The sequence below is a fragment of the Emydura macquarii genome, unplaced genomic scaffold, assembly GCF_026122565.2.
Source record: "Emydura macquarii macquarii isolate MOO-44397 ecotype Brisbane River unplaced genomic scaffold, CSIRO-AGI_Emac_v2 contig_1790, whole genome shotgun sequence".
Taxonomy (NCBI): Eukaryota; Metazoa; Chordata; order Testudines; family Chelidae; genus Emydura; species Emydura macquarii.
In genome coordinates this window covers 23,571,359-23,587,874 of record NW_027131927.1, presented here as the reverse complement: position 1 = coordinate 23,587,874, position 16,516 = coordinate 23,571,359, and the positions used below count along the sequence as shown (strand labels likewise).

General features: G+C 41.1%; 1 protein-coding gene across 7 annotated transcripts in view; it reads right to left on the bottom strand.

Annotated features, from left to right (window-relative positions):
- PTPN13 (protein tyrosine phosphatase non-receptor type 13) overlaps positions 1–16,516 on the bottom strand; it is a 167,460-nt gene that overhangs the window by 116,299 nt on the left and 34,645 nt on the right. For all 7 annotated transcript variants that reach the window (XM_067557121.1, XM_067557125.1, XM_067557124.1 and 4 more), the window contains exon 2: positions 14,815–14,934. In XM_067557121.1, the coding sequence (XP_067413222.1) occupies positions 14,815–14,929 (115 nt within the window). In that variant the 5' untranslated portion in view covers positions 14,930–14,934. The remainder of the gene's footprint in view (positions 1–14,814; positions 14,935–16,516) is intronic.

Here is a 16,516-nt window from a genome sequence, read left to right as displayed (position 1 = left end):
CAAGAGTTTAAAAGAAAATGAATTAAACATACTGAAGTTACCTCAATTTGTGTCATATGAAATTATGGCTGCTCTTCTATAAAATTGTCTGAAAAGTATCTGTAATGTATGTGACACTTCCATGCCTAGGGTAGCCACCTGAAAATGCCAAGGTCAGGGGAGGCTGTAAAAGGAGAGCAGATTCTCCCAGCACTGGTGGGTGGCATTGAAGCCAGACTTCCCAACCAGCCACAAACAGTGCTTCTGAATCCCCACACTGGTTATCAAGAAGCCAGTATACAAATACACACAGCCCCCTTTACTGCATTCCAGTCTCCGGCTCCCAATCAGCCACTAGGTCCAGTAAAGGGACCAGTTATTTAAACTCCATGCTCTTTACTAAAAAGGTTCCTCCTGACCACAAAGGGTCAGCCACAGTACCAGATCAATATGAGTTTAGATCTTACCCAAAATACCACACTGCCAGCCAATCCTTTAGTAACTAAAACTAAAGGTTTATTATAAAAAGAAAGAAACAAACTATAAGAGAAGTGTTAAAGGATTAAATCAATCAGATATATACAAATGATTTGAAAGTCCATATACATCAAGTTTCTAGAAGAATTGTGGAGTTTGCAGGCTTGTATAGTCACTCAGGTATACTGGTATACAGTACTTGGATGGGTCTCAGTCCTTTGTTGCATAGCTTCAGTTAAGTTGTAGATGAGCTGATCCAGAGATAGGTTGGTAGCTGAAGCTGAATCCCGACTGAAGAACAAAATGGATTCCCAGGCCTCTGCCTTATATATCCTCTGGCCTCTGCCATGCTGTTTGTGGAATTTTACAGGAACCAAAATGGAGTTTAGAGTCAGATAAGCAAGTCCTGGTGACTCATCAAGTATACCTCTGGCTTTTCCCCATAGGCCCCTTGCATCTGTGAATGTCTCAATGGGCCATTAAGCAGGCTATTGTTCTGACACTACCCTGTCTAGGGTGTGTCTCAGACAGCACAATTTGAAATACAGATATAACAAATATATCCATAACTTCCATTACACATATAACACATGAACATAAGTATTATCATCTTATTTAGCACATTATAGCCTTTCTAACAGTACCTGACATGGCATATCTTACATGAATTATTATGATTTTGACATACTGATGTCACAATATAATAAATGCCCCCCCACCCCAATCCAGCCAGCGTGACACCCCCCAACGCGAGACTGGTGTAGAAGGGAGTAATCAGAGCTCCTGAATACACCTCAAGGGCCCCCTTCATTCAGCCAGCATGACAATGTGTATTTAAGTATTTGAAAGGCTGCAACACATGCATTTATCAAGCTGTAAAACAAATTATCAGCTGAATTTCCTTTTATTAAGCTGCACAAACAGTGATGTATATATGGGTGGGAAGAGAATTACAAATCTACAAGATTTCATGTATTGGGTCCATTTCTATAGACTTTGACAGCAATGGACTTCCACTGAAGTCAATTCCCTCCTCACATAAAATACCTTTCTACACTAGTGATTCCTGGCTGAAAACACACTTCACACTGGGAAACTCTCTCTCTAGCACCAACGAGGATATCAACTGATTAATTTTTATTTTCATTACAGTAGCACCTAAAAGGACTCACCCAAGATCAGGGCTCCACAAACACATAGTGAGAAATGTTTTACTTTTATATATGCTTTCTCTAACTATGTGAAGAGAAGGCATATATAAAAGTAAAACATTTCTTACTATGTGTCTGTGGAGCCCTGATCTTGGTTGAGTCCTTTATCATTCCAGTATTCAGAAAGCTCTCTCACCATGCAGAATTGCAGTCATAATCTTTGGAAGATAAAACAGGAGAACTACCAAAAACCAAAACATAAACCAAACCAAAACAAAACAACCCCCAAAAAACTACAAGCAAGAGATTGTGGTGAACGTGACACCACATTTGACCAATATAACACTCCAATCAACTGAATGAAGTCACTCCAATCAACTGAATGAAGTAAATCTAAAAAATCTATTTAATCAGATCTTTTTTAGTTTAATTTTTTCTGTATTAAGTATCTTATCATGCTCTCTCATAAGCCAACTAGAAAACTCTAATTTACTGCAATGGCTTGAGGCTGCCCTAAATCAACAAACACAGAGATGGAAGAACTTTCTCCATTATCTTGAAATATGAAAATGATGTTATGCTGTATAATAAATTAAGGCAATTTTAGAAACAAAGTTTATTGCTGTCATGCTCTCAAAACACACACTACAGCTAATTACTGGATTTTGAAAAACAGTTTTTTGTATTCATATTAAAACCACAAAAAAACAAATATTTTAAAGCAATGTTATGGGTCTGACTCAAACCCACAAGTGAGGAAACTTAGAGTTATGGCTAGACTCCATCTTTAAATTACCCTTCTGTACCACAAGGATTTTAACACTAACACACCCCAGTGAGCTGAAGATAGAGAATCAAAATTCATTTCCATTATAACTCCGATAAAGCAATGAAATAGGCCTGGAGTCAGAGAAAGTCCTATTTTAATTGGGGCTTGAAATATTTATTGGACATCTACCACCCTAAAGACTCAGTTTATCATCTCAGGAAAAAAATATCTTACCTAGTACACACAAGGCAACACTCCTCATTTGAAGGAACAGTTATTCACTGTTTACTGTTTTATATATTTCAATGTACTATGGACCATTTTTAAAAAGATATTTAGTAGGGATATGTCTATACTGGAGCTGCAGGTGTAACTTCCAGCTCAGCTAGACATACCCATGCTAACTCAGATTGAGCGAGTGTCTAAAAACAGAAGCATAGCTATGGCAGCACAAATGGAAGACCAGGCTAGGCAGCTCACAATACCATTTGAACCTGTAGGTACATATTCAAGGCAGCTAGCCTCTCCTGTTCATGCCACCATCACTACACTTCTATTTTTAGCATGCTAACACAATCAGAGCTAGTGCGAATGAGTCTAACCAAGATGTAAATAACACTTCCAGCTCTAGTGCAAACATACCCTAGGTCTCTTGCTTTTTTAATATCTTCTTTTTCTTCCAGTCTTCTCTCCACTTTGTGTATCTTTTCTTTCCTTTAATGAAACATGGTGTATGTCATGACTTTCAGCAGCCATTTCCTCTTTTCTTTCACTCTCTCTCTATTGTTTTATAATTCTTTCTCTACGTGTTTCCTTATGTTTTCTTTCTGGACTCCCAAAGTCTCTCACTTTCTCAGTATCCTACTAAGTTATCACATCAGTCTCTCCCCACAACTCTCTGTCCACACCCACCCACATACACAGACCTTGAAAAATTATAGCAGATACCGAATAGTCAGAAGACACAACTAAGATGAAGACCAGGGGCAATATTCATGTGAGAAGTCAAGTCCTCACCTCTTCTTTCTCAGCTGGTAAGAAGGGAAAGGTGCTTGAGGTCCTACCAGAGTACTGTCTCTTGACCCTGCTCAGGGTAAAAGCTTCCCGATAAATGTAAAGCCCCCACCCAACCCTTCAAACCCTCTGGCTGCTGGAAGATGCACTTTGTCATCCTGGCACTGCAGAGCCTTTTGGGTGGCTCCAAGGGTAGGTACTAATCTGCCCTCTTCCAAGTTATGGGCTGTGTTTTTTTAAATTCTCTTTCCCAGTAAATAAATCCAGTGCCTTCCTCTGCTGCCTCTCTTAGGTTTCCCAATCAGCACCAATAGCTGCTTGAAATTGATCCAGTTCTTGGCAGTTTCATGAGCTAATAAAATGATGTCACAACTACTCTCCTGGTGGGAAAAACATTTCTTGGTACACCCCAGACAACCCCCAAAGGCAATGGCTCCTCCAACACAGGATAAAACCCAGGTCTCCTAATTCCCATGCTAGTCTCCTATCTAGTAGACTATGCTACCCATAGGTTTCTGAATATCAGAAACTAAAGACTCTTTCCAGTTTTATTTTACTCTGCTGCTGTTTTTCAAAGCTAAAAACATCAGTAAAGGCTCTGATACTCTCTGAAGATATAGAAAGCAACCACTGCATCAGTTTACACTCCATTTGTATCTGGAAGACCATTTTCAGAACCATAAAGCCTGGAATATTTCTTTTACAATTAAGTCTTAAATTCTGCAGAAGCTAATAAAAGATTCATAGGTGCCCTGGGTGAGTGCATTTTCCAAGCTTCAATTAAAACTATAGATACAACCAATAAAAACGTGTTAGACAGCAGCACTACATTTTTCTTTTAAAAAACATGGAAGGTGATATAGCAATTTTGTATGACTGCTTTAGAAACAGATTGTTGATTTGGTATTGTAAAAGCTATTCTTTAAATATGCATTTACAAACACAAAAAACCCCAGATTATTTACTCAATAAACCTCAAGGCCTTCTTCAAAGTAATTACTGCCTGTCATGTAACTGAATCCATATATTAAAAATCCTTTTGAAGATTATCCTTTAAAAAAAGTTAAAGCTTGCACAGACACTATGCTCATATTTGTGAGCCAGAAGACAAGCTTGTAAAATTATTTTTCTCCAGATGACTCTAAGAAAAAAGTCTTCACTGTGAACTAGATGCCTACTAATTGTGGATAAACAAGCTATTTTTCTATTACTAAAATGCAAAAAAAAAAAAAAAAAAAGTTTTAAAGATTGAAAAAATAATAGTTGAAAACGTACGGCAGTAAATGCTCATCCCAGAAGCATTAAATATAATTTATAAAACTTTGACACCTGGGATTTAACTTGTGAAGTATGGCGGATTCCTTCAGTAGAAGTATTCTGTGCAAGTATTCCAAAAAGCATACTTTACATGGATTAGGAAATATGACTTCCATGGATATTTCTCACTTAAAAATATTACTCCACTAGCAGTTCCTAATAACATGTAAATGTGCATGATGTGCTATCACTGAGAGAACATAGAGAAGTGGAAGCAGTTCTTGCAGCTGTGCTAGTTCTAGTTATAATGGAGGAATTTGTAGTCTTTATGTTAAAAGTTTGTGTGGCCCTTCTTATTTAGTCTAACTCTTTTTATTCAAATACTTGACAAAATATCTTAAATCTTTCCTCTGTATGTTTATGGTTTCTTTATCATGATGGGGTTCTCTCCTTAGAGAAAGAACAAACAAACACTCTCTTTTCACCATCTACTATGGCATGAAGACAGAATATGGGTGTTTATGAATATACACAGAGCTTAGGGTTCACATATATGTGCTACAATAAAAAAATAAAAGTTTCAAGTTTGTCATTTGAACATATGCAATATTCAGCTATTACAGTATAAGACTTGCTTGGAATCCAAATAACCATACTTTGAATTAAGGCCAAAATAATTCTGATCACCACATTTATATTAATGGCACAATCATGGATTCCTTATACTCACTACTTGAAAAAAAAAAAAAATAGGGGAATTCAGGAGCAATACAAATGCAATGCTTATTATTAGTGGTGAAATCCTGCTGCCTGCTCCACAGGACATTCACTCCAGCAGAGTCAATACTGTTCTGCTCAGGGAAACGGACTGCAGACAGGATGCTCAAGATTTCATGTAGAGAGATGTGACTGAGGATACGGCCATGGAGCTGTGTTCCATAGGGGCAGCTTGTGCCCCACGCACAAGGAGGGCATTATGGAGTGTGTGTGGTGAGTGGATCCTGACTATACCAGCTATCCTCCCAACTGCACACTCACTTACTATATATGAGAGGACACAGGGACCATGGGGTTACAGCAGGACGCAGTATGGACCACAAAGTGGATTCCTTCTCCTGCCAACCCTTAAAGAGCTCCTCAGCATATACCTGTGCTGCCTAGGTTGTACCCTGGGATTAAGAGTTGCCCCTAAAGCATTGGCAGGCTCCATTTCAATCTACAAATTAACATAGTTTGACAAATTTAGACATATGTTCATTCCTATGTCCTCTGACTTTTTTCTTTTCTTCTTTCTCCTTTTATTTCAGGCTGGACAGTGCTTAATTTGTGCCAGGGCTTGTGAGGACTGAGCCCCACCACCTGCTGCTTGCCCTGTCAGTTATGAAAGTAAAAAAAATTACTTGAGCCCCGGCACCTCTTTCATTACAAATTAAGCTCTGAGGCTGGATATTTATTCCCAGAAACATAAGGACGGTAACTGACTAGGAGCTTCTGAAGTAGAACATCCACAAAAGCAATTTAAAACAACATAGCCATGAAGCCAGGTACTAAGAAAGTGATTGACATTTTCCTAGCAACTCAGACATAGGAGCTTCTCCAGGGTCAGGGAGAGGGCGAAAGAATCTTTCACTAATTATTAAGCTTTTTCATTCTTGCTCTGAAGTTCTTCTTGTTTTACTCCTTCAGAAGAACTCTTAACAGCGATAAGAGAAACATCCTCAGAGCTCCCTTCCTTCTAACCAAAATAGAGAAATAATCTTTACAGAAAACCATCTCCAAATCCTCCTTTCAAAACCACTGGAATTTTTGGTATAGCTTCTGATCAATTGTGTGTCCACTAGTCTTTGCTAAACTAAAACTGCAAGCCTTCTGAGCTAATTCCAGAACTATGCAGCTTCGTAACAAAACACTTATGAGAGAGTTTATTAAGCATTGCCAGAAGACAGATAAACAGTGTGGTCCAGTTTAAGAAAAGCAAGACAAAACTGGTTTTAAAGGCAATAAAACCACAGCAACTATTCAGGTAAACAGTATGCAATACAATGTAAGGAACTAATTTTGAAATAACCCTTTACGCAATTTAATGGACACACATTCAGCTAAAATAAAAATCCTAGAAATCACACAATAACTTTGGGCAGCACCCTAAAAATTGTCACTTAAGATTTTGATGATGGGTACTTCTGTATTCCCATTTCAGAGAAACAACACACACACACACACACACACACACACACTTAAATCCCCCCTCCATAAGGTGTCCCGTTTATGACTATAAATTTTATCAGATACAACTTCATTTTGTTTCCTGTCCACACCTTTTACTGTGGGACCATTAGCAAATAATAAAAATAGAGAAAAGCCTCTCCATGGAAAATCATTCTCCCTGCCCTGAGAACAATGAGATAGATAAAAATTCATTCTAGGATAGGTCAGTGTTTTAAGGGTATGCCAAGGCTAGGTTGTGGGAGGTCAGGTAGGTGTCCAACAAGTCTTCATAGAGGGCCAGATTGTGGTCCATCCTGCACCATATCACGATTTCCTGTGCATGAATGGAAACAGGCTCTGCAGAACTGCTACCTCCCCTCCTTGTTCAGATGGGTGGGAAGGCAGAGGGAACCCTGTCTCTATACCCCCAACACACCAGCAGCTGAGATACAACAGAACAAGGGAGGTGCGTCCACTGTGACCTGTTGCAGTTAATTTCCTTCCCTGAGCAGAGGAGAGACAGGGACAGAGATTGTGATTCTGCAAGTCAGTCTAATTTCCCTGAGGACTGCTCTGGGGCTTGAAATGACATGCTGCCCCTTTCTGTGGGCTAGATCACACATCTGACAACGTAGCCCACAATTTGTAAGTTGTCTATGAAGTTTTACAGGGGCTAAATTTTAGCACTGGGTCTTGAACAAACTACTATCATTTCTGAATTGAGGAATGGTTAGGCATTGTTCTAGTACCTGTACCTTTCTCCTAGACACAGACTTTCAGGATTTCTCCTCCTCCAGGCCCTCAAACTGCAAAGCTGAAAACATATTTGCCCAGACGATCAGACTCCGACACAGATGATCTTGGAGGGTTCAAAGGTTTCAGCCCCCACTTCCAGATCACAGTGCTAGAGACTTCTGTTCTCTGAAGACTACAGTAGGAAATTATTATTTTTTTGGCCACTATTGCCAACATCAGTTCAGCTGAAACATCATCAGCAACCTTGGAAGCATTAGTGCAAAGGGCCCATCCACTGCCAACGCTGTTTTCAGCACATGGCAATTAGACTTTTTCTTAGCAGGGTTAGAAGACATAATGCTGAAAACTTCAATGACAGCCAATAGGCTGCACAGCTCATCAAGTCTCCTTGGCAGACTCAATCAGGAGAGGAAGAACCTCTCCAGTGTACAGATCTGGGAGATAAACACGGATCATGCTTCACATGTTATAAGTGTTTCACCCTTCAGCACCCAGGCAGGGCAAAGTCACTTACTTAACTCCTAAATTGGAGTTGAGTGTGTATGTAAGTGTTTATGTAGCAGCCCAGAGAGAAACGTGGCAATTTCCACTACGGATTTCCTCATAGATAGTAAAGTTTGTATAGCCAAGTTGTGCTGCATACACCTATGGACTCCACAATTTACTCCAGCATCTATGATGGCGTGGGATTAACAACATTTTATATATATATTGTGGTATAGCGATCCACCTTAGTCTCGCCTATTGGCAACAGTCTCCTTTGGCAGTGGGGTCTATGGTAACTCTGCCCCAATCTGGACAAGTCCTTTGGCTCTTCCCCTCGGCACCTCTCTCACGGAGCATTTGGTGCAGGCCTTGTTTCAGGCCTGGGGGGAGTCCTTCAACCCCACGGGGGAGGGGCGGGTAGTCCCAGTCCATGTATATGCCCCAGGGAGGTACCTTTCTGTGGCTCCTTCTCAGAGCTGTAGAGATGGTGATAAAGCCCTGGAGGGTCGGAGACACTGGTCCTTCCTGCAGGCTGGGGCCAGGGTTTTTCCTCTCTTTGCTTCTCTGGCTGAAGAGAAGCACTATCTCCTGGTTTGGGGGAGTCTCTCCTCCATCCTCCATCCACCACAGACCTTCTAGCAGCTCCTTTCTCTTCTTCTTCTCCTTTGTTCCCCCCAGCCCTTTAGGAAAGGCAGGATTTAAGAACACCTGGAGTAGCCCTTAATTGGGTCCAGGTGTCTCTAATTGACCTGCAGTAATCTCTCCTCTGCCTGCAGGGAAGAGGGCCTTTAGCATTTTAGGGCTCTCATGCCTGCCCTGGTATGCCCTTTTGTAGCCATCTGCCCTGACTTTACCACATATCCCCCCCACTGAATACTATGGGGTTGGGCTACTTGGGTCGAACAACGTCCGCACTGCCATGTGTGGCCCCTGTCCTATGTTGTACACTGAAGTGGAACGGCTGTAATGCCAGGAACCATCGCGTCACCCATGAATTCCGGTCCTTGTTGCGCTGCAGCCACTTCAGGTGGGCATGGTCTGTAACCAGGGTAAACTTCCGCCCAATCAGGTAATACTGGAGGGCAAATTCAGCGAATGCTGGGTGAGGACAACCTATGGAGGCCTCCCTGCTGATTTCGGGGTCAACACCCCCCTCGCTTTCTCCTGCAGGGAGTAGGCACTCAAACCCTGGGAAGTCCCGGCCTCTGAGAACTGGGTAGGGAAGTTTCAGGACGACGCCCCCTGTTACTCTTGTAGTATGCCCCTGAATCCCGATATGGACCGGAATGGTCGGATAAAAATTGACCGTGCCGTGCACACAGGTTATCCCGGTGCATTTAGCCTGGGACAGCTGGTCCTGGGCCCATCAGTTTTTCCAAGATCAGAGTGACAGCACTCCCAGAGTCCACTAAAACAGTGCCGTTCACTTTGACTGGCCAGGTGTACCTATGAGTGGTCTCCACCACCCCCACCAGGTAGACCAGGCTGCAGGGACCAGCAAAGTCACCCAGCCCACATTGCAGGGGTTTCCCTGCATTGGATGGCTAGGTGCCCTAGCTCCCCTAGTTGTGACTCCCCCTTCTTCTTTGGGCTGCCTGACTTCAGGCCACAGACCTCCCCAAATCCCTTTGGGGACTCAGGCCGCCCTCCAGTCTCCCTTCTCCCTAGCATGGGTTTGCCTGATGCCTCGGGTGTCTGAGCCTTTGGGGCAGGGACAAGCCTCTTGTTCCGGCGCCCTTCTTCCCCGGCAGTCCGCAAAAGCTCCTTGGCTGCTAACTGTCTCTCGATGAGGGCAACCAAGTCATCATAGGAGGAGGGGTCATTTTGGCTAACCCACCCTCACAGGTCTGGCGGCAGTCCCCTCATGAACCTGTCCAAGACGAGGATCTCGGTAATCCTGACAGTGCCGTGGACTTCTGGGCACAGCCATTTCCGCACTAGGTGAATCAGGTCAAAGAGCTGAGACCTCGGCACCCGGCCTTCCTGGTACCTCCACTCGTGGAACCTCTGGGCCTGGGTGGCTGTCGTCACTCCAGCCCTTGCAAGCATTTCCGCCTTCAGCTGCGGGTAATGTGAGGCAGCCTCCACTGTCAGGTGGTAGTAAGCCTTCTGGGCCTCCCCACACAGGAACGGGGCAAGGATGCTGGCCCATTGATCTTGAGGCCAGGCCTCCCGCAGGACTGTCCTCTCGAAGGTGAGCAGGTATGCCTCCATATTGTCGTCTATGGTCATCTTCTGTAGGTAGCGGTTGGTCCTTCGGGGATGCCTTCCTTTGTGGCCATGAGTCAGGGTGGTCAGGGCTTTCAGCTGGCTCACTATTTCCTGTAAGGTGGTTCGGTCCTGTGCTGCCTGGCTGATCAATAGCTGGTTTATCTCTTGTTGCAGTTGCACTGACTCTTGCTGGGCAGCCATCTGGACCCGCATAGCCTCTTGTTGGGCCACCGTGGCCTGTGTTGAGTCTGGACACTTTGTGATTAGTGTTGGATACTAGTAAGACACAGTACGCCCGATTTGCAGATCAAGAAGGTTTAATGTGCAAGGTTTTTTATAAATATACTAGTTAGATACAAAGCCTAAAATTAACTACAATATATCATACTCACTAAGCCTGGAGAGCTAAACAGTCACTCAGGCTACGTCTTCACTGACGGCGGCAAATTCGCCGCCATCAGATTGATTTCTCTGGATCGACTGAGCGGTCAGTGAAGACCCGCTCAGTTGATCCAGAAATCGACATATTAAGACCACCTTCTCAAGTGGCGTAGCGCTGCATCGATGGGAACGCGGTTCCGGTCAGCGCAGTGCAGTGAAGACGGTGCGCAGAAGAGAAGCAGAGAAGTCGACAGGAGCTATGCAAGTTTTTTGCGTAGCTTGCGTCAACTGCTGCCAAATCTCAGAGATAACTGTAGACAAGCCCTCAGAAGGCTGTATACAGGAACAGCTTTCTTCAGGGGCCCCGCCAGGGAGTCGTGGATCCTCTGGTCCAACCGGCAGCACCTCCCGCAGAGTCAGGTGTTGATGGTGCACCCCCCTTTGTCTAAGTGGTGACTACTTATACTTTTTTTATTAACAACTTTTACTTAATTTTTTTTTATTATTATATATGCTAATTACTTACATTGGGTTTTTACTTTTAAAAACAGGTCTCTCTCATGGTATTATAAAGAAGGCTTTTAATAAATAGATGTGTCAGTTTAATAATCGTCAGTGTATGGAAACAGAACATTTTAGTCTAACTATTTCTGAATGATAACCACTTCCTGTAATCTTCACCCACGAAAAAAACCTCAAGACCACACACACACACACTTGCCACCGAAGAGTCAACATTTAGCAACAGCTACCTCACCGCATTTTCTGTGATAATTAGAAAAGGAATATATAATATATTGAGAATAAGAAATAATAGCAGTATGTCAGATAGCACAGTGTGTTACTTAACTGTAAATGCCAACTTCAATGGGACTCTGAGCTAGAAGACTGCATTTCACAATCACTCACATACAGAGATTGTGGGCAGCACAAAAAGAATTGGGGCTCCGAAGGATCATAAAGACATACAACCCTAAAAAATATCCAGCGTTTGAAGGCAGAAGGTTGAGAGTAGTATTTTCTTAAACCTTTATGTTATCAAGATAATATATATAAAAAACATCATCAATCAACAAACTCAATTTGATTTGGGCTAGTAAAATCCTTCACAGTAACTAGCAGTACATTCTACAACAGCGATACTCAGACTGCAGCTCTAGAGCTGTAAGTGGCTCTTTAATGTGGCTCCTGCAGCTCTTTGTAGCACATGGTATTAAAACACTGTGTGATTTAATTATTAACCACTCAGGATGCTTTTACTATGTTATTAACCAATTAAAGTATCAACTTGCATTAAGTTATTAACTTGCGTGCTGTGAAAATATATATATATATATATATAAAACAACTAAATATTTCCCATCATACTGCTTAAATATGAATAGTACAAAGTAAATGAAACAATGAATTCAAACAACCTTGGCTCTTTGGGTAATGTTGATTGCTAATTTGGCTCCTGAACCACTTAAGTTTTAGTATCACTGTTCTACAGGCTATATTACTAATTGAATCTTTCAAATACAGACACACAAATAAACTAAACATAGATTAATCAGCATTGACTGTGCTTTGTTTTACAAGGCCAGGTTATGGCTGTTTATGGTCTTTACAAAAAAAAAAGAAGTTTGAAAGGAAAACCCTACTGTAGGAAAACAAATGGAACTTCTCTCAATTACAGCGGATGAACTCCATTGAAATCATGTTTTTTCATAGGCAATTTTTTACATCTGAAAATAATAGCATGGTAGGAATTAAAAGGACCCTTTAATGAAAATCAGACTTGTTCTAAGATGATTCTAGAGTACTACATAGTAATTCCTGCTAGTTATTGCCTGTTACATACTTTAAAAGAATTGACTAACCATTTGTTTGTTACTGCAAGATTAAAAGCCTAATGGATTTGAAAGATTTATTCTAGTTCTTTAAATATATTTGAAAGGCTGTCCAATTTGTGAATTAAAAAAGTTTTTTCATAATTTTCTTTGTAACCCTTTAAAACAAAATTATTGTCCAGTAAAGCTGACCCTCATTCTGAACTCTGAACTTCCTGATTCAGCTGAACCTTTCAAAAAATGCTACAACAAGGCCTTAACCTACAAAAGGTTACTCATATGAATAGCCCCATTGAAGCCATCAGGACTACTCATAAGGGTTTCCAAGATTGGGCCCACAGTTTGTTTTCGTCCAAGTCACTTTTTGAAAACAGCATTCACTAGTTTGCCTTAGAAAGAAAGCATAAAAGTATATAAAATAATAAATAGCATAGAGAAGGTAGATCAGGAACTTCTGCTCTCCCTGTCTTGTAACACAAGAACAAGGACACATTCATTTAAATTAAAAGATGGCAGATTCAAACTGATACAGAAATGCATTTCACACAACTCATAATTAGACCATGAACCTCATTACCACAGGAAGTCATTGACGCCAAGAATTCAGCAAGATTAAAAAGGACTGGACATTTACATAGATATCAATAATATCCCTAGTTATCCTAACTGACAACTATTTTGGAAGGAAAATTAAATCTCATGCTTCAGGGTTTAAACCAATCTCTAAATATTAGAGATCAGGAAAGCCCACATTTGCCTAATGTGGGATCTTACACCTTCCTCTGAAACAACTGCTACTGCACTGTTGGAGACAGCAGACTGGATGAAATGTGAGTCTGATACAATATGGCAATTCCTATGTTTTATTTTACACTTCTGTTAAAAAAAATTAAGTGTCACTTTGGAATTATATGCTTGGAAAAAATGTTAGGGGGCCTTTATTAAGTAGCTGTTATGGGGTATATAAACCCTGTCTAAGAACAGAAGGGGTGAAGGAGCTGTTTTGGGCTAGAGCGGCCTGGCTCCACTGCACCTGCAAATCATTCCAGGTCTGGAGGAGGAGTTAAAAAGAAGGAACTCTACTCAGATGGGGCAACCTTGGGCAGGGAAAAGGCTGCTGAGTTTGTCTAGCTCTGGAAAGAGGGTCGATGACTTATACAGCCCTTGCGCTCCCAGAAGGAGGGTTCAGAACCCTGAGTTGAAGGGGGAAAAAGAACTGCAGTTTGCACTGGAGCCTAGTGAACTGTGAAGTGCACACTGATATTTCTAGGACATTGATAATCGCTCTGAAGCAGCGATACTCAGACCTCAGTGGTTCAGGAGCCAAATTAACGATCAGTATTACCCAAAAGAGCCACAGAAGTTTGAATTCACTGTTTCATTTATATATATCAATCACAGAATCATAGAAGATTAGGGTTGGAAGGGACTTCAGGAGGCCATCTAGTCCAACCCCCTGCTTAAAGCAGGGCTCACCCTGATTAAATCATCCCAGCCAGGGCTTTGTCAAGCTTGCCTTAAAAAACCTCTAAGGATGGACACTCCATCACCTCCTTAGGTAATCCATTCCAGTGCTTCACAGTATATATTATTCTCACAGCAAAATGACTGACCAAGTACTCTACAACTGGTTAACAACATAGTAAAAGCATCCTGACTGGTTAATAATTAAATCACACAGTGTTTTAATATAATGTGCTGCAAAGAGCCACAGGAGATGCATTAAAGACCCACCTGTGGCTCCCAAGCCTCAGTCTGATTATTACTGCTCTGAAGTAAGAGAGGCCCATATCTTGGAGGGAGCTACTTACAAGTTTTTCTTTACCTTTCTTTTGTTTAACCCCTTTTGCTGACTGCAGGCTGTTTGGTGGCATAACTAAAGTCACAGAAACAGGACGAGACAGCCAAGAGTCCCGGCCAGAAGGTGAGCTCCAGCATGCTAAAAAGATGCCCTTCAGCACCCACTGTGTTTGGGATGGAGTAATTGGACTCGTGTATGCACTCCCCATGGAGCCTAAAGAGGGTGTCCTACCATGGGCAGATTTGTGACAGCAGCAAAAATAAGTAATTTTCAAAGAAGCAGGGTCCAATTTTCTCAGAGTAAAATTACATTTATGTACAACAATTAGCACATGTAAATTAATTTCTCCACATCAATGCACAAAGACCATCTTGAGGCTCTACAAATCTGACTTTTGAGATTAGTTAAATATCTGCTTTTACTCCGTTAAACCTGTTCTCAACATTTCTCCAGTAGTGTTTGGTACTATGTACTAAAGACACAAGACGGTACCTTTTCTGAATAATTCTTGAAGGCTTTCCGCACTTTGATTCAATACAGCCCATATTTCCTCTTCCTGCAGTGGCCCTCCCCGAACCTCCAGGGCTTCAGCCAGTGACACATGCATATTACCTGGGAAAGAAAACATAACTGGTTTAAGAAGGCATGCACACACACACACAGTCATTTTTTCCTTGTGTGTAGCATTCAAGTAGAAATGTATATTTTTAAAGCCTAAATCACAAATTCTCTACCATTCTGTTCTTATTAAAACATGGGTGGGAGGTGAGGAGGGCAACCCCCTACAGAATTTTAATTACTAGTGAAACTTTTAATAAAAAAATCTATGATTATAATGAAACAGAAAGGAAACAAAAGAGGAGAACAGCTTTGGAAAAAAACCCACATTTGCTTCACGTACTAGTCAATTAACTGCAAGTTTTAGCATTTAGTTATCTGATCATCATCTGTGTGCAGGAGTTTGCTTTGTTTAAACGACTGACCGGAATGATTAATATCTTCAGTTGATTTACATTAGTAAACCTATTAACATCTTCTAATCAGAATAAGTAACACCAGCAATTTATCAAAGAACAATCCCCTCCACTCCCAAAATCACAGTTTTCAGATTTTTCCCTACCCTAATCAAAACATGCTGCTTAGAGAAAAATCAGCTCTGAACTGATGTCTGCTGCATCCTTTTAGTAAGCATGGGTAAAGAGTTGCTGTATGGATTGTAACCCTGAAAATAGACAGCTTTGTTGCAAATAGTTGGGGTTGGTCCTCTGCTTTGAGCAGAGGGTTGGGACTAGATGACCTCCTGAGGTCTACTTCCATCCCTAATCTTTGATTCTAATGCTTTCATAGTCCCAAAAGAATATCATCATAATGTGATCCACAGTTGTTTAATCTATCAATATACTATCATTCTGACAATAATTGAATGTATCCCAAATGTATTCTTTTTATTAGTCTAAGATCCATTTATTCCTATGAGCTGAGCATCTGAGACATTTATTTGCTGAGTTTCTGCAGCTCAGCATGTAAGCTAAATGTTTTCACCTTAAGCAATTATGTCATTTTAGTGAAATGTCTCACAATTCTGCCACAGATGGAAAGTCTCTTTCTCTGCTTCTTTCTTCTTTTGCAGCAACATCTTGGGGGACACAGGTCTCTCATATAGAAAATTACAGATCATAACTGTTTCATTTTCCATTTCATAAGACTTCAGTTCTGGCCTCTGTTGCCCATAAGAACCCCAGAGCTTGCATCATGACTTGCTAAGAGAAAGCCCTTCAATTCCTATTTCTAACTTCACGGGATCAGTACCTTGCTCTTCTAGGAATCAGACATCTGTGCCTGTGGAGTAAGTTATTTCTGAAGTGCAGCAGGTTAGTTTTTATATACAATAAACAAATACAATTATTTATATTTATATACAATTATTACATATACAATTATTACATATACAATTATTTATATACAATAAACAAATACAATTATATACAATAAATAAACAAACCAACAAAACCCGCAAAAAACAAACTTTTAAAAAGTTTCTGGTTCAGGGTACCGTTGGAAGCTCATATGCCCTGATATATTGTAGGAGAGAAGAGAGAGCTTACGTTTTGCTAGGCCTAAAATTAACTAGGCCTGATTTAACTTTTCAGAGCTAATAATCACTGTGTGAGATACATAAGAATACATATAAGCA